Source organism: Candoia aspera, chromosome 5 (assembly GCF_035149785.1).
Source record: "Candoia aspera isolate rCanAsp1 chromosome 5, rCanAsp1.hap2, whole genome shotgun sequence".
In the NCBI taxonomy this organism is placed as follows: domain Eukaryota; kingdom Metazoa; phylum Chordata; class Lepidosauria; order Squamata; family Boidae; genus Candoia; species Candoia aspera.
This window is the reverse complement of record NC_086157.1, coordinates 111,545,426-111,571,788: the sequence shown is the minus strand read 5'-3', so window position 1 is coordinate 111,571,788 and position 26,363 is coordinate 111,545,426. Positions and strand designations below refer to the sequence as shown.

Below are 26,363 nucleotides of genomic sequence, written 5' to 3'. Positions count from 1 at the left end.
GTGATTCAAAGGGACAAAAAAAAAAAAAATCATTATTTTTAATGGCTTAATTCTTGCAGGACCAGGAACAGCTTCAGATGGCCAAAATCTCGTAAGATTTAGAACTCTCACAAGGTCTGAGTCGCTGAAATATTTTTGTATATGGCCAAGATGGCTGAAAGCGAGGAGGAACTGAGGAGCCTCATGACGAAGGTGAAAGAAGAAAGTGCAAAAGTTGGGTTGCAGTTAGGCCTCAAAAAAAAATAAAATCAGAAGATGCTTAATCCTTCGGAGAAGAGCAATGACAAATCTCGATAAAATAGTTAAGAGCAGAGACATCACACTGACAACAAAGGTCCGCATAGTTAAAGCAATGGTGTTCCCCGTAGTAACGTATGGCTGCGAGAGCTGGACCATAAGGAAGGCTGAGAGAAGGAAGATCGATGCTTTTGAACTGTGGTGTTGGAGGAAAATCCTGAGAGTGCCTTGGACTGCAAGAAGATCAAACCAGTCCCTGCTCCAGGAAATAAAGCCAGACTGCTCACTTGGGGGAATGATATGAAAGGCAAAACTGAAATACTTTGGCCACATCATGAGAAGACAGGACACCCTGGAGAAGATGCTGATGCTGGGGAGAGTGGAGGGCAAAAGGAAGAGGGGCCAACCAAGGGCAAGGTGGATGGATATTCTAGCAGTGACAGACTCGTCCCTGGGGGAGCTGGGGGTGTTGACGACTGACAGGAAGCCCTGGCGTGGGCTGGTCCATGAAGTCACGAAGAGTCGGAAGCGAGTGGATGAATAAACAACAAAGTCAGGTACTGTATTTACAATTGCTGCTGTGAATATTTTTATCTTGTTTTAATTGTTTATTACCATATATGTACCTAGAGTTGCTTCAGTAACTGAAGCCGCTAATGTAGGAGGAAAGCTAGGTTAATCTATCATAGCCCCAAATCAGCCATCTGGTTGCACCTTTTCAGACTAACCAATTTGATTAAAATGCAGAAGCAAATTTGTTAGTCTGGAAAGGTGCGACCAGACAGCTGATTTTTGAGCTAGCTGATGAACTGATAAAATTACACATTTATAATATTTGACTGATTGATTATGCATCATCAAATCATTGTCTTCTCTTAGCGACCCCATAAATAGAACTTCTCCATGACAATCTGTCCCTAATCTGGTTCTTCAGGTCTTCATATATAATATATAATATGTACATATAATAAAGTAATATGTGAGTGAAAACATGCATCTATCCATCCATCCATCCATCCATCATCTAATGCAGCCTTTCTCAATTTTTTAACCCTGGAGGAACCCTTGAAATACTTCTCAGGCCTCGGGGAACCCCTGCGTATTCAGGCTCAAATAGAGGCCAGAAGTTACAAAATTATTCTATTCGTTTCATGGGTAGGCCTGTCTATGTGCATTAACCATGTTCTTAAACTAAAAATAAAGAATGAAACTTACCTCTTTAATGTGAATTTGCTGGAATCTGAAATAATTTTTTAAATAAATTGTGAGCTCCTGGGGAACCCCTAGTGACCTCTCGTGGAACCCGAGGGTGCCACAGAACCCTGGTTGAGAAACCCTGATCTAATGCCTAAAAAATCTGCTGCTCCAATATATGACTCTCCCAGTTAGCAGCCACTTCTGTCAATGAACTGGCTGCTTTTCAAATTGAGGGCCAGAACTACATCTTGGAGCAGGAAGTTCCCAAGACCGGGATTACCTTGAAAAAGGAGTGGATTGCTGCAGTGGCTTCACTGCGTACCCTCAACAGGGCGCCGAGCAAATTGCTCCTGCATCGGAAATGAGGCAGCTCCCGGAGATATTCCAGAGAGTGATGGACTTTGTATTTCAGAGGGAAGGCCTAAAGAGGAAGAAAGAGAGGACATCTTTACTCAAGAGCAAACCCTGCTGTGTATGATGAGCTTGCAACTGAATTTCTTTGCAGAAAAACCTGCAGCTCAAGAGCAGCCCCAGCACTGCCCCAGAGGGAGAGAATTCACTTACCAAAATGTCACAAGGTCCCACCACGCGAATATTTTCTGCCGCCAGCTCCACCCTTTGTCCTTTGTGTGGGCTTTTCACCAGCTTCCCCTGCACTTCCACTGCGCTTCCAAAAGTCAGTGTCCTGGGATGAAACAAGGAACAGTTTTACGGCAAAACCCCGATTGGACGGACTTCGAATCAGCAGGTGTTGGATGTCACCAAGAAAATCTCAGCTGAACATGCAAACCTCTGTGGCATGCCCAAGTCCTTTCTCTTTTCTGCAAAGTGGGAGTTGCACTCCTACATTCACTGCAAGGAAAGGCTTAAAATACCATTTCTCCTTCTCTTTATGATTTGGGCCCTAGATTTGGGAAGCTGCAGAGAAGACAGAGGAATGATGTTCAAATTCAGGCAAAGCCAGTTTATCCTATCACTGTTGCTGCCCCAGAAATATAAAACACCTGCAGAAAGAGGTGGGTGTGTACATGTTTGTAGGTGTAGGGCAGTGTTTCTCAACCCTGGCAACTTTAAGATAGATGGACTTCAACTCCCAGAATTTCCCAACCAGCATAACTGGTTGGGGAATTCTGGGAGTTGAAGCCCATCTATCTTAAAGTTGCCAAGGTTGAGAAACACTGGTCTAGGGAGTCTAGAAGTACACACTCGCTCATCCAAGCAGCAATTTTAATCTTATTTTAATTTCCAGCAACTCAGTAATTTCCAGCTATTTAATCTTATTTTAATTCCAAGCAATTAAAGCCATTTTAATTTCCGTTGGGCTAGATTTGAGGGCTCCAAGCTTAGCTCCCACCCTTAAACGCTCCTGCAACTGCACAATCTTTTGCGAGGGACCAGAATCTTGAAACAAAGCAAAATCAAGCCATCTCTCTTTGCCCTCACGCTCTGCTTCCACAGATACACACAGGCCAGTAGTGGAAATGCGCCACACGCCTCTTCCCTGATCTGGGCTTTACACATTGGCAGAAATGAAGGGAGAGAAATGGCCAGCCAGATTGTCTGAAGAAGGGTTTCCCAACCAGGGTTCCCTGGCACCCTTGGGTTCCGCGAGACGTCACTAGGGGTTCCTGGGAGGTCACAATATATTGAAAAAATTAATTCAACTTCGGGCAACTTCACATAAAGAAGTAAATTCCATTCTTTATTTTCAGTTTAAGAACACTGTTAATGCATCTAGACAGGCCCACCCATGAAACGAATATAACAACTTGGTAACTTCTGGCCTCTATTTGAGCCTGAATGTGCAGGGGTTCCCCAAGGCCTGAAAAATATTTCAAGGGTTCCTCCAGGGTCAAATAGTTGAGGAAGGCTGGTCTGAAGGCTCTCCAATCATTTTACTTTTTTCCTTATGGGTGGCTTCCCCATCTGTTCCCCACCCCTCCCCTTTACATACTTCTTCACAAGTGGAGGGAAGTATGGGGTTGCATCTAGGGAGGAAAAACATAGCGCACAACTACAAAATGAAGGATTCATATTGGAAGCATTATGTTGGACAAGGCCTTGGGGTGGACCTTGACAACAAGCTGAATATGAGACAGCAGGGTGACACAGCTGCTGAAAGAGCCAACATAATCAGAAGAAGGGTTGCATCAAACACACATTAAGGCCTTATTCCCCTCTGCTCTGCACTAGTGAGGCCACATCTGAAATTCTGCCTACAATTCTGGGTGGTATTTCCAGAAGGATAGTGATGGGTTAGAGACGGTCCAGAGAAAGGGGACAAAAATATCACAGGGGCTGAAGGACATCTTGGGAGGACAGGCTGAAGGGACTTGAGATGTTCAGCCTGAAAGAAAGATGACAGAGGAAATCCCACATCACCTGCTTTACACACTGGGAAAAACCTTTGAAAGTTTGCTGCAGCCTAAAGTGGTATAGCCCACCCCTCTGCCCCATTCAGCCACCCAGAGAAGATGAATCAACCTGGATTCCAAACGTGGGTCAGCCACCACCTGGAGATACTGCAACGAGGAGCCATCGCTTACATGGAGAAACAAAATCTCTTTCTGAGACCGGACCGACCGGACCCAACCCTGGACAGGAAAAAAAATCTGGAATTATACTGAGCTCCAACCAGAGATAGATCAAGACAGAGCTCTGTAGTAAAAAAAGACAATTTTGAGGCTAGGCTAGCACCACCATAACCTCATCACAAACTATGCCTATAGCTAAGAGAGGTCTCCCCCCCACCAATTTTCTCTGTCCTCCTAAATTTAGGATTTTTTGAAAGATTAGATGTTCTTGCAGATTTTTTAAACAAACTTTACTGAAGTTTCAAGATAAAGACAAAACACAAAGAAATGAAAAAGACTGAAAAAAACCCCCTAAAGATAAACTAAAAAAGTGTTGAAAGAAATAGAAAGAAATACAAAAAAGAGTGACTTCTGACCTTCTCCAGCACAGATAAAAATATATGATATATTAACATTACTCTAATTTAACTATAGTAAACATAATTTCTATATACTATATCAACATATGTTCTTGTAGCTTTTTTGAGTGCCACACCCAATGTCTAGGATGGTGACCCAGAAGTTGCAGGGGTCAAATCTTTAAGCTGGCAGGTAGAGTATCCAATCAAAGCGCCATCCCTTTTGTACAGACACAAAAAACTAAAGCCTCTACAGGTTTATCACAATCTTCAAAAAGAGTTAAAGTCCATCTGTCTTAAAGAGGTAGTCTGTATCTCCCTGATTCCTAACTTGCCAAGTTATGCCTTTTGGAGCAAATGAAAATTTCCACTTCACCATGCACTTATTTAACCAATCCCAGGCAAACTTTTGGCTTTGCCCCAAAATTCTTACTGAATTCAAATGCAAAGGGTTTGAAAACAGGGTCTTGGGAGGTTCCTGCTCAAAGGAAGCTTCCTAAATATCATTGCCCCTTGATATGGGCTTAATTAAATTAAAATTGAATGTGGCACTGCGGGTTAAACCGCTGAGCTGTCGATCGGAAGGTCGGCGGTTCGAAACCGCGCAGCGGGGTGAGCTCCCGTTGCTAGTCCCAGCTCCTGCTCACCTAGCAGTTCGAAAACATGCAAATGTGAGTAGATCAATAGGTACCGCTTCGGCGGGAAGGTAACGGCGTTCCGAGTCGTCATGCTGGCCACATGACCCGGAAGTGTCTACGGACAACGCCGGCTCCAAGGCTTAGAAACGGAGATGAGCACCGCCCCCTAGAGTCGGACACGACTGGACTTTACGTCAAGGGAAACCTTTACCTTTTACCTTAAGATACATAGAAAGCTACTCCTTTGAACTTTTTGTGTAAAAATGAAAAAAAACTTGTAATTTATGGTTTTGATGATTAGACAGGCTAGATTATAGAAACAGAGTCATGATGTAACATTAGACAGAGGTTAAAATATAATGAAATAATTAATTAAAATATAAGTGTACTTATAACTGCTGTGAAGATTATCAAAGCCACTTCTTTACACCTTTATATTTTTCTTTATATCTTTCTCTTTTTTTTAATTTTCTTTTCTTATTGCACTTTCAGTTTCTTCTGTTATTTCTTTTTTTCATTTTCTCTAATTTAATTTGTATTAGTTCTTATTACTTCTCTTAAAACTTAAAACTGCTCCTAAAACTTTTAATTATACACACACACACACACATACTGTATATATATGAAAGATACATAACAGAGCCACCCCTTAGACTGGCCCACAGCAGACTCTGGTTTCAACAAATGTCTTCAGTTACCAGGGAGGACCAATCCTTTAAAATACCATATAATATGCATTTCTGCCCATTTCTAACAAAACTACAGAAGACCTTCACATTATTTATTGCGTTGCCTTATTTCTACTTCTGCCTGTGGACAATTTTTGGATCCCTTCTTGAAGGGGAAATTATTTTGGCCTGATTCATAGTAAATGGAATATTCAGTGAATTTAGGCAAGGAGATTTTATAATGGAGGCTGGGAAGTTTAGCTCAATCAGCTGCTAAACAAAGACATGATTTTATTCAATGTTCTTAACTGTTTATTTTGATAATTGCTATAGCAATTATGCTTTACTCCATCTTTACCTATTCGAATGTATTTTAATTATGGTTGGCTACTGTCTTACTTAACTCCTGTACTGTTTGTTATGACCTGCAGTCAAAATAAACAAGTGATTGACTGATTGACTATCAATTTATTTCTCCCCATAAAAGTGTAGCAAATGTTGCTCTTCCCACCCATTCCACCTACCTGAATTTTAATGTCATGCCCAGTTGGATCCTGGACAGCCAAAGCCTCTTGGATTTGGAGCAGCCTGGGGGCCACAATATTCTTTGGGGATGGGGCAGAGGAACAGCTCCGAAGAACCCATCGCACACATCGGGCCCCAAACATCTAGCAATTTAAGAGACAAGCATGAAATAAAATGCAAGCTTAATCTTTTGTACACAAAGGACAAGTGCCCAGAGTCATTTTGGAGTCAGAGGGTGCCCAAATCAAGTAATAAATGCAAACACAGGTAGTCCTTGCTTAATGACTACAGTTGGGGGTGGAATTTCAGTTGCTAAACAAAGAGGTCATTAAGCAAATCCAACCCGATTTTACAACCTTTTTGCGGCAGTCGTTAAGTGAATCACTGTGGGCATTAAGTGAACTACATGGTTGTTAAGTGAATCACGTGGGTCCCCACTGATTTCACTTGTCAGAAGCCGGCTGGGAAGGTTGAAAATGGCGATCACGTGACCACAGGATGCTGTGATGGTCATAAAGCAAACTGGCTTCCAAGCGCCCAAATCAGGATCACGCAACCACGGGGATGTTGTGATGGTCATAAGTGTGAGGACAGATCACAAGCTGTTTTTCAGCACCATCGTAAGCCCAAATCGTCACTAAATAAATGGTTGCTAAGCAAGGACTACCTGCATACCTAAGATTTGTACCCTAACCCTAAAATCCACCCAGAGGAATAAAATAAACTCTTTCAAACAGCAAAACAAACACAGCTAAGAGTTTTTTAAAAAAAAGTCTTAGTTTTCTTCTAGAGGAGATGCTGGCAGGGAGTCCGGAGTTTCAGATCCAGACCACCTGCAGGATGTCAGTCTGGAGAAGTCTTTCTTATGAAATAAAGTCCATTTAGTCTGGCATCCCTGCAGCAAATTAGCCTTATCCTCTTTAAAAGCTAAATTAACAGACAGGATTACAGCACCTCAGAGCAGTGCGTTCCACAGGCTTTCCCTTTCAAATAATGCTGGAGAAAAGTGGGTATTTCTCCCCAGTTAAGTGCCTTCCAGATGTTTTGGATAACCATTCTCATTAGCCCAACCAGTGTTTCTCAACCTTGGGAACTTTAAAGATGGGTGGACTTCAACTCCCAGCTGGCTGGGGAATTCTGGGAGTTGAAGTCCACCCATCTTGAAGTTCCCAAGGTTGAGAAACACTGAGCTCAGACAACAGGCCAATGGTCAGCCTTAGGAACATGACCATCGGAGTCCAAAGCACGGGCAAACACTCCCAGGAATAACCAACTTGCACAGGGCGAACGTAGTTTGCTAACCCTCTCCTCCCCGCTTTAGCTGTTGCAACAGGTAGCAGTAACTCCTTTCCTTGTGCAACCTCCCCATTTTTAAGCAGAGTCCACCCCAACGTCCTTTTTCTACCCCGGGGTCGCTTTCCTCTGCAACCCCCTTCTCCAAGCTGGCGCCCCATCGCCAGGGCTACACAATGCTGCAAAATCCCCGGGGATCACGAGAGGGCAGCCCCGCGATGCAAGGCACTCCGACTCTCTGCTGCCATCTGGCGCCCGCCTGGGTGGCGGCAGCCCAAGCATCAGTCCCAGCTCGCCCGATCCCCCGCGCACGAAGTGCTCCTGCTCCTGCCCCGCGTTGCCCCTCCGCAGACCTGACTTTCTGCCCCGCGACGGGCTGCAATTCGCCTCCTCCGCGGCAAAAACGGCGTGCAAGCCAGGAACTGCACAGCCTTCTCTACTCCCCTTCCAGCCCAGGGCGGGTCGCCTCACAGCCAATGAGAGTGGCGGGGTCGGGTGAAGCTCAGCCAATCGCGAGAAGGAGCTCTTTGCGGAAGTGGCGTCTCTCGCAGGCGCGCTGCCTCACGGGAGTTGGAGTTCGTGGCTCTTCCCACCCCAACGCAGAGTCGGGGTGAGACGAATGAATGAATGAATGAATGAATGAATCAATCAATCAGTCAACAGAAACGCTACTTTCTTTATTTTATTTATCATATTTTTATCACTGCCCATCTCCCCCGCAAGGAGGGACCTTGGGCGGTTCACAGTAAAAAGTTGCCAAACTTCGCTTGCTGTTGATTAGAAAAACAGGCACTTTGAGAAGCAACAAGCAACGAACAAAGACACGACCAAATGTTATTAATACTATTTATATACTTAATCATATATATGTGTATATATGATATATACGCTTTTCTATATATATACACACACACACAACAAATGAATAAGTATATAATAACAATAAATATAATAATATAACAAATTAATAATATGTTTATAATTAATAAAAATAATAATATAATAAAAATAATAATATAATAAAATAAAATAATATACAAAAATATAATAAATAATATATGGGACACGGTGGCGCTGCGGGTTAAACCGCTGAGCTGTCGATCGGAAGGTCGGCGGTTCGAAACCGCGCGGCGGAGTGAGCTCCTGTTGCTCGTCCCAGCTCCTGCACACCAAGCAGTTTGAAAACATGCAAATGTGAGTAGATTAATTGGTACCGCTTCGGCGGGAAGGTAACGGCGTTCCGTGAGTCATGCCGGCCACATGACCCGGAAGTGTCCTATGGACAACGCCGGCTCCAAGGCTTTGAAACGGAGATGAGCACCGCCCCCTAGAGTCGGACACGACTGGACTTTACATCAAGGGAAACCTTTACCTTTACCCTTAATAAATAATATAACCACAGTAAATATAATAAAATAATAAATATTATCAATAATAAAATATACAGTATAGTTTATTATTAATAAAATAATATAACTACAATAAATATAATAAAATGATATAACAATAAATATAATAATAACAGTAATAATATTAATAATAGAAAGAAATCCTAGCAGTCTGCAGCAGAAAAGTCACTGGCTAGCCTTCTAGAATTCTTGGTTTTATTGGCAATATTTTAAAAGGAAGCGGTGCATGCTAGTCTGTTATTACTGCTGTTATTTTTATTTATAATCCTGCATTTCAACTCAATTGCATCGGATCAGGCTAGCAATCTGTGTAGCTGAAGCGCCACGGCTTTAATTTTAACAGTTGGATTATTTTTCAGGTTTACACAGAAACCTGGAAAAAGAGGATGTGCTTTAATGAATAGTTAACAGGCTGTGCCAGTGTGAGATCTGAAGCCCATCATCCAAATTTCCAAGTATGCACTGTCCTAAAGCTCACGCTGGAAAAAGAGGCAGCCCTATAAATCAGATACATTACTATTATTACCAGATGCTAGGAAGACTTGGTATTTGGCAATTTGCATGTTTTGGCCATTGGTTATGCTTCGATTACTTTTTTATTTTATCAGGTATTATGATTTAAGTATCTAAAAGATTACATTGCACATTTTTAATCTATTTAAAGGTACTCATGATTAAGAATGCAAAGAATATCCCAGGTTGGACAGAAAAAAGATGCTGGTATTTTGAAAGATTTCCTGGAATATGGCAACATAAGTGACCTAGTCCAAAACAGTAACTTGGTGGATTTTCTGGATTCACGTAATATGTTAAACAATAAACTAATCAAAAGCATGTGCCTCTTAATAAAATGTGTTAATCTAAAAAGGTGCTATGAGGCTTCTTTTGACCAGTTGTAATGGTATGTGGGAATGACCTTGGGAGACGGGGAAGAGATGATGCCTAGGGAAGGATCAGATAAGAGAGGGAGGAGCCCGCAGCTGCATAACCGGAAGAGAAAGAGACTCAAAAAGGATCCTCCCTAACTTCTCAGTCTGTAAAAGAGACGGTGGGAGATTTGTACTTTCAGACTTGCAAGATTCTGCTAATGTAGCCTTACAGTAAAATAGAATTAGCTCATCTGGTCGTGTTTCCTGGCTAATCTACCTGGGAAAGCTGACACCAGTGTTTCTCAACCTCAGCAACTTTAAGATGTGTGGACTTCAACTCACAGAATTCCCCTGCCAGGATGCAGTGGGGGAATTCTGGGAGTTGAAGTCCACACATCTTAAAGTTGCTGAGGTTGAGAAACACTGCTTTTGGCAATGGATGTAAAGTCATAGCCATCCCCTACATTCCCCTTTTCTCAAGCCTTTGTCGTGACTGCTTGAAAAAACGGGAGAGAAGCAGGGGCTGGGTTATACTGAGTCTCACGAAGTGGTTCAAGGGCCTAGCACAAGTCTACAGTGGAACCATCATCCCCTGTTCTGATTTTTCACTCCTAGCATCTAACCCAACCCAAGTCTCGGCTACCATATCTGCCAACACATTGAAGGTTGACACCTTCATGTCGAGAGCCAAAGGACAGAATGCTGAGCATGGGCAGACTATCTGAAAGTAGTTACCCAGATGGACTACTTGAAAGTAAGTTGACACTCCCAGGGGGAGCAGTTCTACAGTTGGCACTACAGGCAGTCCTCGCTTAACAACCACAATTGAGACTGGAATTTTGGTTGCTAAGCGAAGTGGTCACTAAGCAAATCCAACCCAATTGTATGACCTTTTTTGCAGTGGTTGTTAAGCAAATCATCATAGGCGCTAAGCAAACCATGTGGTCAGTAAGCAAATCATGTAGTTTCCCCATTAATTTTGCTTGCCAGAAGCCGGCTGGGAAGGTTGAAAATGGCGATCACGTGACCATGGGACGCTTCGACGGTCATAAATGTGAACCGGTTGCCAAGCGCCCAAATCAGGATCACGTGACTGTGGGGACGCTGCAACGGTCGTAAGTGTGAGAACCAGTTGTAAGTCAGTTTTTTCAGCACTGTCATAAGTCTAAACTGTCACTAAACGAATGGTTGTTAAGTGAGGACTACCTGTAATCAGTGACAGCCTGGAGCTTTCAGTGTTAAAACCTCTTCCTGAATACAATTTAATGCTGAAATAATTTCTGCTCATCTGACTATATTCCAGGTCCTGAAAGGTTCTTGGAATCCAGTGATCTTTGACTGAATCTGATTAATGCTTTGTTCTAGATCTCATTGATTTCTGATGCGGGACTGGGCTTTCCCTTATGTTTTCTTCTGTGCTGATATCTGATCCTTTACAGTTAGGAAAAGACGGGATTTCTGAATATTCCCACATTGTTCTAACTGTTCTCTGGATTTCTCCTCCGAGAAATCCTGCCAAGGCTTTTCTGTCCTCGTAAGCCTCGATTTTGTAGTTCCCAGCCAAATTTCTAAAGGAGAGTTTATTCCTTGTTTTGATCAAAATAACTATCAGTCTTCCTAATGCGAAACTGATGTACTACTGGGGGATTATCTGGGGATCCAGAGCCTTCCCTTTTCCTACAGCAATTTCTCCATACCACTGGAGTTGTCATGGCAATGAGGTAATTCAAAATGGGTGTAGAAAAAAGGCATTTTCTAGGAAAGGCAAGAACAGGGTGGGAAGAATGTGGTGAAAGCCATCTCTGGTAGATTATTACAAGCAATGGCTTTTCATGACAGCTAATAGAGAAGAGCCAATTTATTATAGCGGTTAAAATGTTGGATTTGGAGTAGGGAGACCTGCAGCCATTCCAGTTCATGGTTGGGAAGGCTCAGTCATGGTGCTTCCTGGGTGACTTTGGAGCAGAAATCTGTTGAGAAGTCGATATCATGGCTCCTTACCTAAGCTGCGTGTGTGTGCATAATGCCGAGGGGTAATGTAAAATTAAGGATGGGCAAAAATTGTGTAGCTTAAACCTGAGGTTTTTTTCATTGTATCTCCAAAGGGGAGGTGGGTTTGGGGGCAAAGCAGTGATGTCACCCTAAGAGAGTTGGGGTGGAATTTTCAGCTCCATTTTATCCAGTTTGGAGTGGCGTGAATAAAAACAGGGGTGTTAAACCAATGAGGGCAAAGCTTTGCCGCTACAAAATTGTGCTTGCTACCAAATTTAGTGGCATGCGGTCTTGAGGAAGTTAGAGGCTCTGGCAGTTGCCAAACAATAAATAAATGAAAACAACTGGATTATTCCAATGACCTCCATTTGATGGACTGGTCATCTCTGAAATAACGAAGCCATAGATCACAGCAGAAACCCACTCAGTCACTACCTCTCAATGTGCAGAACTTGAAACCTTTAGTAATGCAACCGTGGAGTTTTAGCCCTTGGAGGATTGGATATACATGAGTATTAACCTATAACCCATAACCCGATGAACAATCGTGGAATTTTTGAATGTCAAAAGAAGAAAGCTAGAGTGGCATTTTTGCAAATGAAACAGATGGTTAAAATGCAAAGAGACAGGAATTAGCATGCTAATCAGACCCAACAGTTTGTATATATTGGATGTGAAAAATAGGCATTTAGAAGCTTAAGCTCCTTAGTTAGGACTTGTTTGCAATTGGCTACTAATCCCCTCCTCTCTAGGGCTTCCTTAATGCTGGTCAACTGACAATACAGCTTTGGATAAAAGATTTTTCAACCCTACCAAAACAGAGATTAGCTTCATTTGTTTTTAAGGATTGCATATATTTTGAGCTTTCTCCAAACCTATATTGTTCTCCAGGTATCTGCCCTCTGAAGATGGAAACCATGTATTTTCTCACTCCATTTTGGTCTACTGCTGTGCTGAGGAACTGATCTGCTGCTGGAGATGCAAACCAGGCATTGGCTCAGGAGGAGTGGCGTAGGAGTCTTCTGCTGGTGACTTTCCCAGTTTCTAGATGTTAAAGGCATCTCCAACTGGCAAAACAGAAAACATGAGGCAGGGAAGGGTGCAAAACTGCAGTGGCCGTGCTTGTACAACCCATTATTCACTTAGGTCTGGTTTACTGTTTACTGAATTAATCCAATTTGTTGGGTTCACACTGTTGGAAGTTTTGGCAAATCCAGCATGCCTCGTTAACATGTAAATTAAGTTGCCCAAAATGCAACTCGGAGGAAGCTGTTTGTTGCCACTCCCACTTCCTGTTTCTCTCTTTTCCTTCTTCTGCACCCTGGGAGAGGCGGCACGGATGCTCCTCTCTTCATCAGGGCCGTGTGCTTGGGCCTTGATGTGGGATTCTGCCCCTTTCTTTCACACACCTCTTGGCAGCTGTAGGGCTGAGAGTTTAGGGCAAACTATGTAATTAGAAAGAAAAGAGGAGCAAAGGAACTTCATCTTTTCCACCAAGATGGATGTAGCAGAAGCAACAAAGAATAAAGTCAGTAAGCTTCTTTTTACTTCTTAACCTAATGTGTCTAAGCGTGTGATTCTTTATGCTTGGGAGGGCTGAATGCGAAAGAGCAATAACCTGTGTTTCTCTGGCATGCTCATTGAAGCTATCTAAGATAATTTTCTTTTTCTGTCCCAGCTTCTAAGCTGTGTTAAGCTCTGCTCCATTTCATTGGTTCTAGCAGGCTGTTGAACTGGGTTCACACACAGCACACTGAACCATAAACCACATGGGTTGGGTTTGCTCAAGGCCACAAACTGGTCACCATGTGTTATCCTGAGTGTAATGCAAACTCAGCCACCAATAGAGGAGCACATTTTTTGACTTTTAGAGGTCTTGAAGACCTCAACACACCAAAGTGTGTGTGTGTGTGTGTATTAAGGCTACTTTGAATGACTTATTCTAGCAGGGATGAGAAACAGATAAAAGTGAATACCAAAAATAAGCTGTTGATTGATGCCAAACCAGATGGAGTGCATTAGACTGCCAACACACAAAGACACTTTTGGAAAGGCCCCCATTCTCCAGCTTCACCTCTGTTGTGGAAATGACACCAACCACCACCAAGGGTGTTATTTAAGCTGGAATGTCTGCAGCACCACTGAATGCATCCGAAACATGTCACACCCTTTTTGCCAGCTATTTCAAGGCCTCTTCTGCTATCTCCCAAATTAATCTGTTACTTACAGAATATCCGTAGGGTGCTTTAATTTTTCTGAAAATGAAGAACACAGCACACTGTTGACCGAGGAGGGTGAAAAAGTAGGGGTTAGGGGAGAAAGGACAGTGGGGCTGGAACTGAATAAACCCAACTGAACTGGGGACAAGAGGTGTCTTCTATCTATAGATAGATCATCCAGAATTATGAGTAGATCCATTCATCTACCCCTCTTTCTGGAAGATGATGAAGGGGACTTCTTCAACTTAATTGGACAAATCTTCATCTCATTCCCATCCAAAGAGGCAAATCTGGTGGTTCAATTTAAGACTGGCATCATTTTGTAATCTGTGGTTACCTTTGACTATGTTAGATAAGCCTGTGGATTCTCCCAGGAAAAAGGCAGATGTAAATTCCTGTTCTTGCAGTCAATTAGGATAAGAAGGTACAGTTAGAGAAAAAAGTTGTATTGATTCCCCATTTATTCCTGCTTACAATTTCCTTCATCTGTCGTTTCCCCTCCCTTCAATATTAGATTGTAAATTCTCAAGCACTGGGAGCATTCATATGATAGGCATTGGAAAGCAAAGGATAAGGCAACACAACTGAAATTAACAGACTCAACCCTTGATGGACAGATTGTCCATTGCCCATGTTGGTGTACCAAAAAGGAAGAAGAAGAAAGAATCCGAGGCCTATTTACTAGAACACAGTTTTTATGGTCTTGTCATGGACTGGATTCATACAACGTACTATGTTATGGTTGGTTTTAACTATGATTTTCTGAATAAGCCACAGTGGCTGAGGTTATCACATAATACTAACCCACAAATCTTAGTGATAAACCAGAGTGGCTGCATTCAGGCAATGCACCAAGTTGAAACCCAACAAATTACATTATGGGTTAGAATGCTGTGTGAATGGAACTGCTGCTTTGCAAGGTTTTCTTAAATGTATTATAGCTGGGAGGTGGCCAATCAGGAATGCACATGACTGTAAGTGCTCTCCTTTTTTATTTTTACCTTAAATACTGTATGTACAATTCTTTCCTACAGCAAGAACTGAATAGCATTTGCCTATTCCCAAATTTTTGTGTTTAGCATCGGAGCTGAACAAAGAAACTTCATTACATTCCAGCTGATTCTGTAGTTGCTGTGTGATTTCACTGAGTTTAAAATGCAAAACTTCACACGTCCAGAATATTTTTTTAATTAAATTAAGACTGGCTAACAGGATTTCTCCCTCCCTCCCTAAAATGAATTAAAATGTAGAAGCCACTGTGGCAGAAGGGGAGAAAATGTTATTTCTGAGCAAAATTCTTATTTTATGTATAACGTACAAAGCCATCCAAGGAAATCCAAGATCAAATATGATAAAGGTAGTCAAATGATGAGGCTAAATTAAGATCAGAGGGCTGGTCAACAGCCATTAGCCTTGTTCACATGTGCTGAATTATAATGTGTGAATTTATAATGTGGTTTGTTTGTTTTTGGTCTAGCATTTAGCATGAAACCAATCAATTGGGATTTATTCAGTAAACCACAATCAAGCAAGCCATACTTTAGCAAAATGAACTCATGCTTCTTTCCATCCAGCAATTGTTTTCTGGAAATGGAGGGCTTTCAACACGAAGTTGTCTGAAGTTCATCTGTAGGATATCAGAAACTGGTTTGGAGAGTATCAACCCACGATCAGCACCCTACTCCTGAGTAGCATCTTCCTCACAAACAACTATTTTTATCAAGGCTGGCGTTCCTTCTGATGCTTCTTGCTGGAAATTCTGCATCAGAAGAGGGATTTGTTGCATTCCAAGAGAGTTCGATCCTTTCATCTTGGGGTCTCCAAGAAGTAATTAATTATGCATAAATTTAAACTCAGAGAACCCTAGATCCTTCTCCAGAAAGAAATTTTCAAGGAGTGAACCCACAGCAAAGTCCAGAGTCTAAAATTATTTAGCAGCCATAGTTGGAGACATTCCTCTGGATTCCTCCAGCTGTATCAGAACTTTAAAAGTTATGTGGATGTTCTTCTGACTGAGATCTGGCATTCTAAGTAGCTACGTCTAGATCCAAACTTAGGATTCCTTCAATATTTCTCCTAGATAATTTTGGTAAGTTTTAGTTACATTCTGTTCTTGTTACAAACAGCTTCTGAACCAACTTGCCCAGTTTGAACAGCCCTAGATTTGTTTTAGAGGGAGAAAATGTAGAAGCAGTGAAAGACTTTGTATTTCTAGGTGCGAAGATTACTGCAGATGCTGACTGCAGTCAGGAAATCAGAAGATGCTTAATCCTTGGGAGAAGAGCAATGACAAATCTCGATAAAATAGTTAAGAGCAGAGACATCACACTGACAACAAAGGTCCGCATAGTTAAAGCAATGGTGTTCCCTGTAGTAACATATGGCTGCAAGAGCTGGACCATAAGGAAGGCTGAGCGAAGGAAGATCGATGCTTTTGAACTGTGGTGTTGGAGGAAAATTCTGAGAGTGCCTTGGACTGCAAGAAGATCAAACCAGTCCATCCTCCAGGAAATAAAGCCAGACTGCTCGCTTGAGGGAATGATATTAAAGGCAAAACTGAAATACTTTGGCCACATAATGAGAAGACAGGACACCCTGGAGAAGATGCTGATGCTAGGGAGAGTGGAGGGCAGAAGGAAGAGGGGCCGACCAAGGGCAAGGTGGATGGATGACATTCTAGAGGTGACGGACTCGTCCCTGGGGGAGCTGGGGGTGTTGACGACCGACAGGAAGCTCTGGCGTGGGCTGGTCCATGAAGTCACAAAGAGTCGTAAGCGACTAAACAAATAACAACAACAAGATTTGTTTTGCAAACCCAAATTCTCTCCATAGAGGAAGCTTTCTGCTATAATTTTATGTCTGTACCAGGTAAGCTTTACCTGCTAATGTTCATGTTCAGACTTTAAATCATGATTTATCTAAGCATGCATGGTTTCCTTAATTGACTGCAACTGGCTATACTTGGACCACATGCTGAGCCATAATTCATGGCTTATAAACTACAAGGACTGGTTTCACGGAGCATATTAGCCAAATGAAGGAGCCTGTTAAGATGATGTACGAAGCAATCTTTACCAGCTTTGGATTTCCGCTAGAAGAACTTGATACAGTTCAGGCTGCATGAACCAGATGTCTAAAATGTACTTTTATTTACAAAACTCACCAGCAGTCTAGTTTAGCTTATCCTCTTGGAAGATCCCACCACTGGGGTCTACTAAATTCTGATTTCCAGGAATGCCCTTCACGTTTGAAAGGCAATGTACCAATCTCCAAAAGATGGCAGCATAACCCAATAAAAGAACAAATATTTGTGCCCAGCTATTCCAAAAAGAAACTTTATCTCTGAGACGGTTTGTGTGTTTTGCTAAACCTTTCCCCTCATATTTGTAAGATGATATTTTCCCAGCCATCTCTTCTATTTCGAGAATTGCTTCAGCAACATGACAACTTCATTAACTTCCCTTGTATTTTTCTAAAGTAAAGCTGGCACTTACTACATTTTATGGACATTTTGGAAAATCTGTGCTTTGCCACTTGCTGCCCCTCCAGATATATTTTCTGGTTTCTCTGAGTGAGGAAGAGAGAAGCATCAGATTTTGATTTTCATGAGGAACAAAACTCTAACGGAATTAAAATTTCCCCTGGAGATCATTTCATGCTCCAGCCGAGGCAATTCATCAGCCTTCAAACTGGAAGAAGAATTTGTGGGAACAAACTACAGACCCCCAAAAGAACTGAAGTAGAGGTGAGGCTGGATTTCTAATGCAGCCGGGCCCAACCTTGCTTTCTCTGTGGGTTGGACTTCAAGCCCTACAATTCCCAAAAAGTATGGCCACAAGAGCTGGAAAGTGTAGAGTTAATAACATTAAAGTAAGAATTAAATACATTGGGTTCTCCCCAAACTGATATTTTTACTTTTTAACGAATCTGCAGGTAAGATAGGCGTGAATGGGGATTTGAGGCTGAGTCTTTGGTAATACCTAATTCTGCACCCAGGCTATTGCCTTGACTTCTTGGATTATAAATGAGCAGGACATCCTTCCCCAACTTCATTCTTTCCCAAATTTGGACTACAATTTCTAGCTTACGCAGTCCCTGGTTGGGGAGGTCTGGAATAGACACACCAGACTAACGCCTGCATGGATCGAGGATAAAGTTCAAGCATTGCTAAAACGTTAAAGGAAGTCCTCACTCTGTTCTTTCCTCAGTGATAACACTGGGGTAATAAAAGGCCATTTGGTTCATTGGTGCCACAGTTTTCCAACCTGGACAGCATCCAGATGTGTGACTTCAACTCCCAGAATTCTCCAACCAGCAGAGCCATTGTCGAATTCCAAAAGTTCAGGTCCACCCTTTTGAATGTTGCTCAGGTTGGGATTTGTGGAGAAAACATTCCTAAAATGGTTGACATTGTGAGTCACCTACAATCCTCAGTTCAATTTCTTGTGCACCCTCTGGCACACTCAAGAGATGACATCTAGTTTAGTTAGTCTATAACAGTGTTTGTCAACCTTGGCAACTTTAAGATGGCTGGACTTCAACTCCCAGAATTCTGGAAGTTGAAGTCCACCCATCTTAAAGTTGCCAAGGTTGAGAAACACTGGTCTATAACGATCTTTGTGAGTTGGTTCCGAAAAGTTAAATCATGCATCCAGTATTAATGTGTGCCTGGAAATTCAATATATTCTCATGAAAGAATGATTAATAGTCAAGAGTCCTCTGATTATGGCCATGCTTCTGGAACAGCTCTTCCAGTAAGCTCATCTCAACCAATACAGGCATTTCTTTCCTTCCTTTCTTGAACAAGCAACTTTTAGGTATTTTGAAGTTGTCTGTTTTTTTTTTAAACATTGTGGCTGATAAACTGGAACCCCAGTGGAGAATATTTTGTAATAGGAAGGAAGGGGAAAAGGTAGGATTCTTAACTATGAAAATGTTACCTTTCTCTGGTGCCTTCCCATCATCTGCTCCTGTCAGAGTAAGGACAGATGGTAGAATGAAGCAGGTTTTCCTCTTAATGGGATTTAGAAGAGTACAAAGATGGGTGTCCCTTCACATTTTGCTTATGATGCTGCAGAGGGAATTGAGCTCAGTCCTGTACAAATTAGGTTTCCAAACAAATTAGGATGGTTCATGATGAATTCAACCCATGGAGCTGTTGTCTTTTAAATTAGAGGTGGGCAAACAATTTCCAATTCAAAATATTGTCCACTTTGAAGCTCAGAACACTTGTTTCAAGTTTAACATGGATTGTTCCAATCTTACGGGAAGTCTTTCAGCATTGCTCTTACCACTCCAGATGTCTTTTGGGGTGTTTCAAGCTCAAGATGGGGCATTCGTGCTTGGAATTCTTCCAGAATGTTTGGAACAGTGTTGGGAAACTTCCAGAGAGGTTGGAACAAGCTATTTTGACCTCAGAACATTTCAAAGTTTTGCATACACTACTTTTGAACATGGTGAACTGCTGAGTAGCAAAGGCTCATAGCATGTCTATGTCCATTTTTCATTTATTCATTATATCAGCCTTTCTTCTATCTTTAATCTAGATAGAGATAGAGATAGATAATGATAGATAGATGATAGGTATACAGATTCTATCTTTAATCTAGATAGACAGGGCAAGGATTTAATAAGCATAACATGTCCGGAGGCTCACCGGCAACAAAAAAAATCTTATTATTTTTCTCTATTCTATTCTGCTTGTCACTGTAAATTATACAGTCTTTGGTATTCTTTGCAGTGCTATTAAGAGTCACACATGCCACTGATGAAGGCAATCTGAGATTTATAACAGGTTTATTTAAGTGAGATTGACCTAAACACGAAATAGCCAAGCAAAGTTGCATCTTGCCCTCAGCAAAATAGCCAAGGAAATATGCAAACCTTGCGTGATGGCAGGCAGACAGGGGTCCTCAGCAGGTTTCTTGTGAGGCTCTGAATGGTACTCAGGATGGCCTTGATTTTACCTCCTGGAGTGGATATGAGACATTAATATTATTCATCAGGCATCAGGCAGACAATATTTTAAATATTTTAGCTTTCTTAAATTATTGGCTTTATTCTTTGTATTGTGCTTTGGACTGTATTTCTTGTAAAGTTGATTATAATTACCCTTGCGTGTCATTCCTTGGTTTTTGTGTGTATATTTATTCACAGGGAAGCCAGCATGTATCTAGAGTTTGAAACTTGCTAAATAAGACCAGTCCTTTGGCTGAAAGATTTATATATCTTCCTGTCTTCAGAGGCGTCTCCTCTACAAAGTTGCTGAAAGGTAACTTAAGTATTGATGAAATATTTTTTGGGAAAGTGCCTGAACTCACTGATTTAGTTTACCTCTCTTTAGAACTGTAAAACCCACTGAGTCTATGAATCAGAACTGGGGGATTGATGAGATGTTGAAACCTTTTAACCAATATAACAAGGAGCCTATTTTAGTGGTACTTTCCAAGCCTTGGGAACGATGCATTCCTTCTCTGAATAATTAATGGGAGTTTTGACATGACCATAGCAGATATCCCCAAACTATAAGAAAGCAATTGATTTAGATGGTCCCTCCCTGCCCCCTAAAACCCATTGTGCTCCTTGGAGTAATTGTGGTTGGTAGTATAGGTCATGCAGGATAAGCTAACATGCGTTAAGTCTGAGGGATGACGGTTAAAAGGTGGTCTGTTATAACTCAAGCTTTTGTAGTGGAGATCGAAGATGGAGGTTAAGAAAAGCTGCCTAGATGTTTTAAACAAGTAAAAGAAAGACACTATTTCACTTTCCAGAACTGATCTAAGAATCAGTTTCACTATTAAGACTGACAAGACTTAATATAATATTTATTTACAAATATGTAGCTTGTGCAGGTAGACACAAAGCAAGCTTGCAAGTCAGACTTCTCTTAGTGGGTGTTTGATTTCAGTTTGTTAGCAGATTGCTCTAATGCAGCAGAAGTAAATAAGAATGAGAGACCAGGCATTTCTTTATAAAAGATCGTATTAAATAAAAAACGTTACTTGGAAGTAAAACAATAAACAGGTTAACCAGCTAGCTAACTAACAACAGAGACTGGCCAGCAAGAAGCTGGTGTACATCATTAATATATTCTGTCCTATGTACATCAACCAGTCAGGAGCTTCTTAACCTTATAAAGATATAACCTTTGGTTCCTGAGAGTAAGACCCGGACAGCCAGGCACAAAAGTCCACTCAGAAAAGCAGCCCCGCCTTCTTTCCTGTGAGGTGTTCTTTTTAAAAACTCAAGCCTCTGTAATTCTATGATTAAAAAATATTCAACACAGTTCCCATCTTCTTCAGTCAACACGGAGAACAGCAGTTGGACAAGGTTGAGGGAGACAGCAGTCACCTCCAAGCAACATGAGCCTTGTTCCTTGTCTCAGATGGAGCCTAACACCTCTCTTTTGGCACCAGACTGTAAAACCTAGCAGTAGATAGCCTTAGATGGCTACAAATGGCTGGTCTTGACTATGCTTGTGCTCAGAAATCAAGCAGGCTCAGATCAGGTTGTTACTTGGAGGGGAGACCATCTTAGGGCTGTGGGCTAGACTTTTTGGGAGGGGGTATATGTATGTGCGCGCGACTTTGAGTGACAGAACAACCAAGGTTAAGCTAGTTGGACAATCCTATGAGCTGTGGAGGAAACATCTGCTTCTTGGACTCTTGAGTACACATGATCAGAATACACCTGCCTCCCCTTCCTCAAGATTCCCAAGAGCCAGGACAAAGGCCTGGATCCTACCTGGTTTTGCACAGAGAAGGACACACCCAAAATCCAATGGCCCGAGGGTGTCCCAATCCTAGGCACCTCGGCTTGCTGAACACCCAGAACTGAGAGGGGTCAGATCTAGCTGAGAAGATCCCTGATGAGTTGGGTCTAACAGGGTTGGATGGCATGCTTGGGAGACAGGCACAGTGAGAGCCGCCATCAGTGCCATGCTCACTGGGGGATCTGCATGTGTGATGTTGCAGTGGTAGATAGTCCCTTACAATTTATCTGGAGCACAAATAGTATCAGTGTTGTGAAAGGTCTTCTGCCAGTCTGATATTCTCCCTATCAAGGAATGTATTGGTTGCTAGATGAGGCTGTGTTCTGCCCAGCAGCCAAACCACAAGTGTCCATGGAGACACAGAACAGAACTTCAAGTTCAGATGGGAGGGATGGTCCTGCATGGGCTTAATGGAGCCTTTCAGGTTGCTGACTTTCCTCTGGTCCTTCTCTGCACGAACTGGAAAGTTTGTGCACATGGTTGTTGTGTGTCTTCCCATGGAAGACACCACATTCCTGCCGGATCACCTTGATCTGGCTTCATTTTGCCTCAGCAGCAGGTTAGCATCAAAATGGAGGCTATGTTGTGAAGACATGTCCTCAACAAACAGCAACCAGCCTATCCTGAGGCTGGAGAAAGGAAGATATCCAGTTGAGCCTTAAGATACTCACACATAAAATAATAGATGGTCATAATTCTAACATCAAGCAAGCAATGCTCAGAAATTCTTGGGTGAGTTTTTCTATCCCTTTGGATGCTCTGCGGTTGATACAGAATCTTGTCGTTGGTCTCCAAGGTTCAGTTCAGTTCAATTTTATTATTACGGTCACTGACCAGTACAAGATACAATTTTGTAAAGATATACACATTAGCTTTAAAATATGAACCATCTGATTTAAAATCATTTTAAATTTGAATTTACAAGTTCCAATTAAATGTTAAAATACATATAGATCACAATGTAAATGAGCCTCAAGGCCTCCAAGGTTAAATTGTTGAATCAGAATGGAGCAGAAAATTGTAATTTATTTTTGAGGACTGCAGACTCTTGGCCCATGACAGGAATTAACTAATACACAAAGCAATGGAGACTGGAGTGGTTGGAGAAAGCACTGACTTATTGTATTTACTTGACTAAGGTTTAGAAAAAATGGTCAGAGATCGTCCTTCTACACCTCATGAGGCCACGTTTGTAATTGTTTCTCATTCCCAATTAAGGCACTTACAAGTTAAGGGAATCTCTTGAGGGAAACTTCGGGCACAAACGTTTTTGCAGTAACAAACCTGTGATAAGGTTGCACACTGTGCCGTAAGCTTGGATAGTATTAATCTTGATGAGTTTATTTCTCGCTTGGTGTGTTGTGGGAACTTAGCTCATTAAATTAGTTTATGATTCAGGTTTAGTATGAGCCCAGAAAATGTCTGAACCAGGCTAAGAGAATTGTTTTAAAACACTGTATTGGTTTTTAAGCTATCACTAGAGTCTTTGGTTGAATTCACAGGTCATGCTAAGCCATAATATGGTTTGTTACATTCAAGACTGGTGTATTTGGTGAATCCTCTCATCAGCAGCATCTGAAGCAAACTGTGACGATGCCAAAACACGGCAGTGTCATCATCATGCAGATGCCACCATTTTGGATTTGACTCTTGATGTTTGTCATAAGCATAGAAGCCGTGGCATCTGTGTGATGATGTCATCCACGTTTTGTCCCCGTTTGCCCCTCTGTGGATGCCCCCACTCCCCCCTGTGATTTATAAACCCAATGTTACAGTTTACTGCGTTATGCAAACCTGGTCCATTATGTTTTCCTCAGTAAACCCTAATTAAGCATATCATGGCTTGGTGCAGTATGTCAACCCAGTTCTTGTTACAGCTTTATGGCAATCCTTCTACATTGTATATGACATTACAGGAGGTCTTCACTTAATGACTACTAATTCAGTGACTGTTCAAACTTAAAATGGTGCTGAATGAATGGTAGTTATGACCAGTCCTCATACTTACATTGGTCACAACATCCCTGTGGTCACGTAATCGCCATTTGCGACCTTCTTTGCCAGCTTCTTGCAAGCAAAGTCAATGAGGAAGCCGGCAGGAGGTTGCAAATGGCAACTAGGTGACATCCTTACTTAATGACTTGCAGTGATTCACTTAGTGACAGTAACCAGGGACTGCCAGATCTAACACTGCTAAGCGGTGTGATCATGTGATGTCTCGCTTTATGACCATGTTGCTTGTCTCATATCATTGTTAAGTGAGGACTACATGTACAGACGGCCTGCCACAACCTGGGATTCAGCCAATATGTTCAACTACAACCCCCTCACATCCAACCAGCCAGCCCAGTGTTCATGCAGGGTGGGGAAGATGAGAGTTGTAGCCCACCACCTTAGAAAAGAGAGCTAGTTTGGTCTAGCGGTTAAGGTTTTGGGCTTGAAACCAGGAGTCTGTGAGTTCTAGTCCTGTCTCAGACCTGAAAGCCAGCTGGGTGACCTCAGGCCAGTCCCCCTCTCTTAGCCCCAAAGCCAATCAGGCGTGGTATGAGAGTTCTAGTCCCGCCTTAGGCATGAAAGCTGTCTGGGTGCCCTTGGGCCAGTCCCTCTCTCTCAGCCCAACTCGGTGCATTGTAGACTAGCCTCCTTGTGGTGCACCCAGGGCAACGTGACTTGTCACAGCTAAATAGTCTACACATCTGGCTGCTGGACCTCACAAGGATTTCCCAGCAAAAAAAAGCAGCATGAACATCGAACTGCTATGCCATATGATTAAAACAAAACAAAACAAAAGCACAGAGGGGTCTTCTACTCTCAAAGATAGTTACTTGTTTGACTGCATGAAAGAGATTGCTTTCAGTGACAGCCATCTAGGCCTCCAACCTCACAAGGGGTGTCTGCAGAGTGTGGCCAAAAGAGTCACGTTGGGGGCCACAACAGTTCATTGAAGTTCTGCCTGTTTTCAAACCAGTTTTTAAACCAGGCAGAGCTTTGATTGCACTGTTGGGGCCACCATCTTGACTTTTCCAACAACACCCTGTGGAAACCCTGAACACCGTCATTTTTCCTTGGCTTTTGGGTAGCAAGAAACAGCCTTTTCTGTAGCTGTGCTTTTTCTAATGTTTTGCTTTTACTTTAGTTACTTGGACTTGTGGGGAGCAGGCTGAAAATCAGTGTTGGCAGAGCAGCTCAGAAACAGTTTTGGAAGGTGACAGAGAGCAGGAGAACGCACGTATGGGAGACCTTGCAGTGCTTCCCCGGTGTGAGAGAAAGGGTAATGGGGTGTCCGAACACCTTGGCCTTTGGTGTTCAACCTCACCTGATCTTTCTCAAACCCTTTCATGCTTCATATCTCTACACCAGTGTTTCTCAACCTTGGCAACTTGAAGATGTGTGGACTTCAACTCCCAGAATTCCCCAGCCAGCTTCTAGACCAGTGTTTCTCAGCCTTGGCAACTTGAAGATGTGTGGACTTCAACTCCCAGAATTCCCCAGCCAGCTTCTAGACCAGTGTTTCTCAGCCTTGGCAACTTGAAGATGTGTGGACTTCAACTCCCAGAATTCCCCAGCCAGCTTCTAGACCAGTGTTTCTCAACCGTGGCAACTTGAAGATGTGTGGACTTCAACTCCCAGAATTCCCCAGCCAGCTTCTAGACCAGTGTTTCTCAGCCTTAGCAACTTGAAGATGTGTGGACTTCAACTCCCAGAATTCCCCAGCCAGCTTCTAGACCAGTGTTTCTCAACCTTGGCAACTTGAAGATGTGTGGACTTCAATTCCCAGAATTCCCCAGCCAGCTTCTAGACCAGTGTTTCTCAGCCTTGGCAACTTGAAGATGTGTGGACTTCAACTCCCAGAATTCCCCAGCCAGCTTCTAGACCAGTGTTTCTCAACCGTGGCAACTTGAAGATGTGTGGACTTCAACTCCCAGAATTCCCCAGCCAGCTTCTAGACCAGTGTTTCTCAGCCTTGGCAACTTGAAGATGTGTGGACTTCAACTCCCAGAATTCCCCAGCCAGCTTCTAGACCAGTGTTTCTCAGCCTTGGCAACTTGAAGATGTGTGGACTTCAACTCCCAGAATTCCCCAGCCAGCTTCTAGACCAGTGTTTCTCAGCCTTGGCAACTTGAAGATGTGTGGACTTCAACTCCCAGAATTCCCCAGCCAGCTTCTAGACCAGTGTTTCTCAACCGTGGCAACTTGAAGATGTGTGGACTTCAACTCCCAGAATTCCCCAGCCAGCTTCTAGACCAGTGTTTCTCAGCCTTAGCAACTTGAAGATGTGTGGACTTCAACTCCCAGAATTCCCCAGCCAGCTTCTAGACCAGTGTTTCTCAACCTTGGCAACTTGAAGATGTGTGGACTTCAATTCCCAGAATTCCCCAGCCAGCTTCTAGACCAGTGTTTCTCAGCCTTGGCAACTTGAAGATGTGTGGACTTCAACTCCCAGAATTCCCCAGCCAGCTTCTAGACCAGTGTTTCTCAACCGTGGCAACTTGAAGATGTGTGGACTTCAACTCCCAGAATTCCCCAGCCAGCTTCTAGACCAGTGTTTCTCAGCCTTGGCAACTTGAAGATGTGTGGACTTCAACTCCCAGAATTCCCCAGCCAGCTTCTAG

The 26,363-nt window shown here is 42.6% G+C and overlaps 1 protein-coding gene across 1 annotated transcript in view; it reads right to left on the bottom strand.

Moving 5' to 3' along the window:
* Positions 1 to 6,374, bottom strand: part of NARS2 (asparaginyl-tRNA synthetase 2, mitochondrial) — a 45,928-nt gene extending 39,554 nt beyond the window's left edge. The window contains exons 1-4 of the mRNA XM_063305936.1: positions 6,197 to 6,374; positions 3,919 to 4,028; positions 1,999 to 2,119; positions 1,715 to 1,855 (exon numbers count right to left, since the gene is read on the bottom strand). Coding sequence (XP_063162006.1) covers positions 1,715 to 1,855; positions 1,999 to 2,119; positions 3,919 to 4,028; positions 6,197 to 6,340 — 516 coding nt within the window. The 5' untranslated portion in view covers positions 6,341 to 6,374. The remainder of the gene's footprint in view (positions 1 to 1,714; positions 1,856 to 1,998; positions 2,120 to 3,918; positions 4,029 to 6,196) is intronic.
* Positions 6,375 to 26,363: the final 19,989 nt, after the last annotated feature.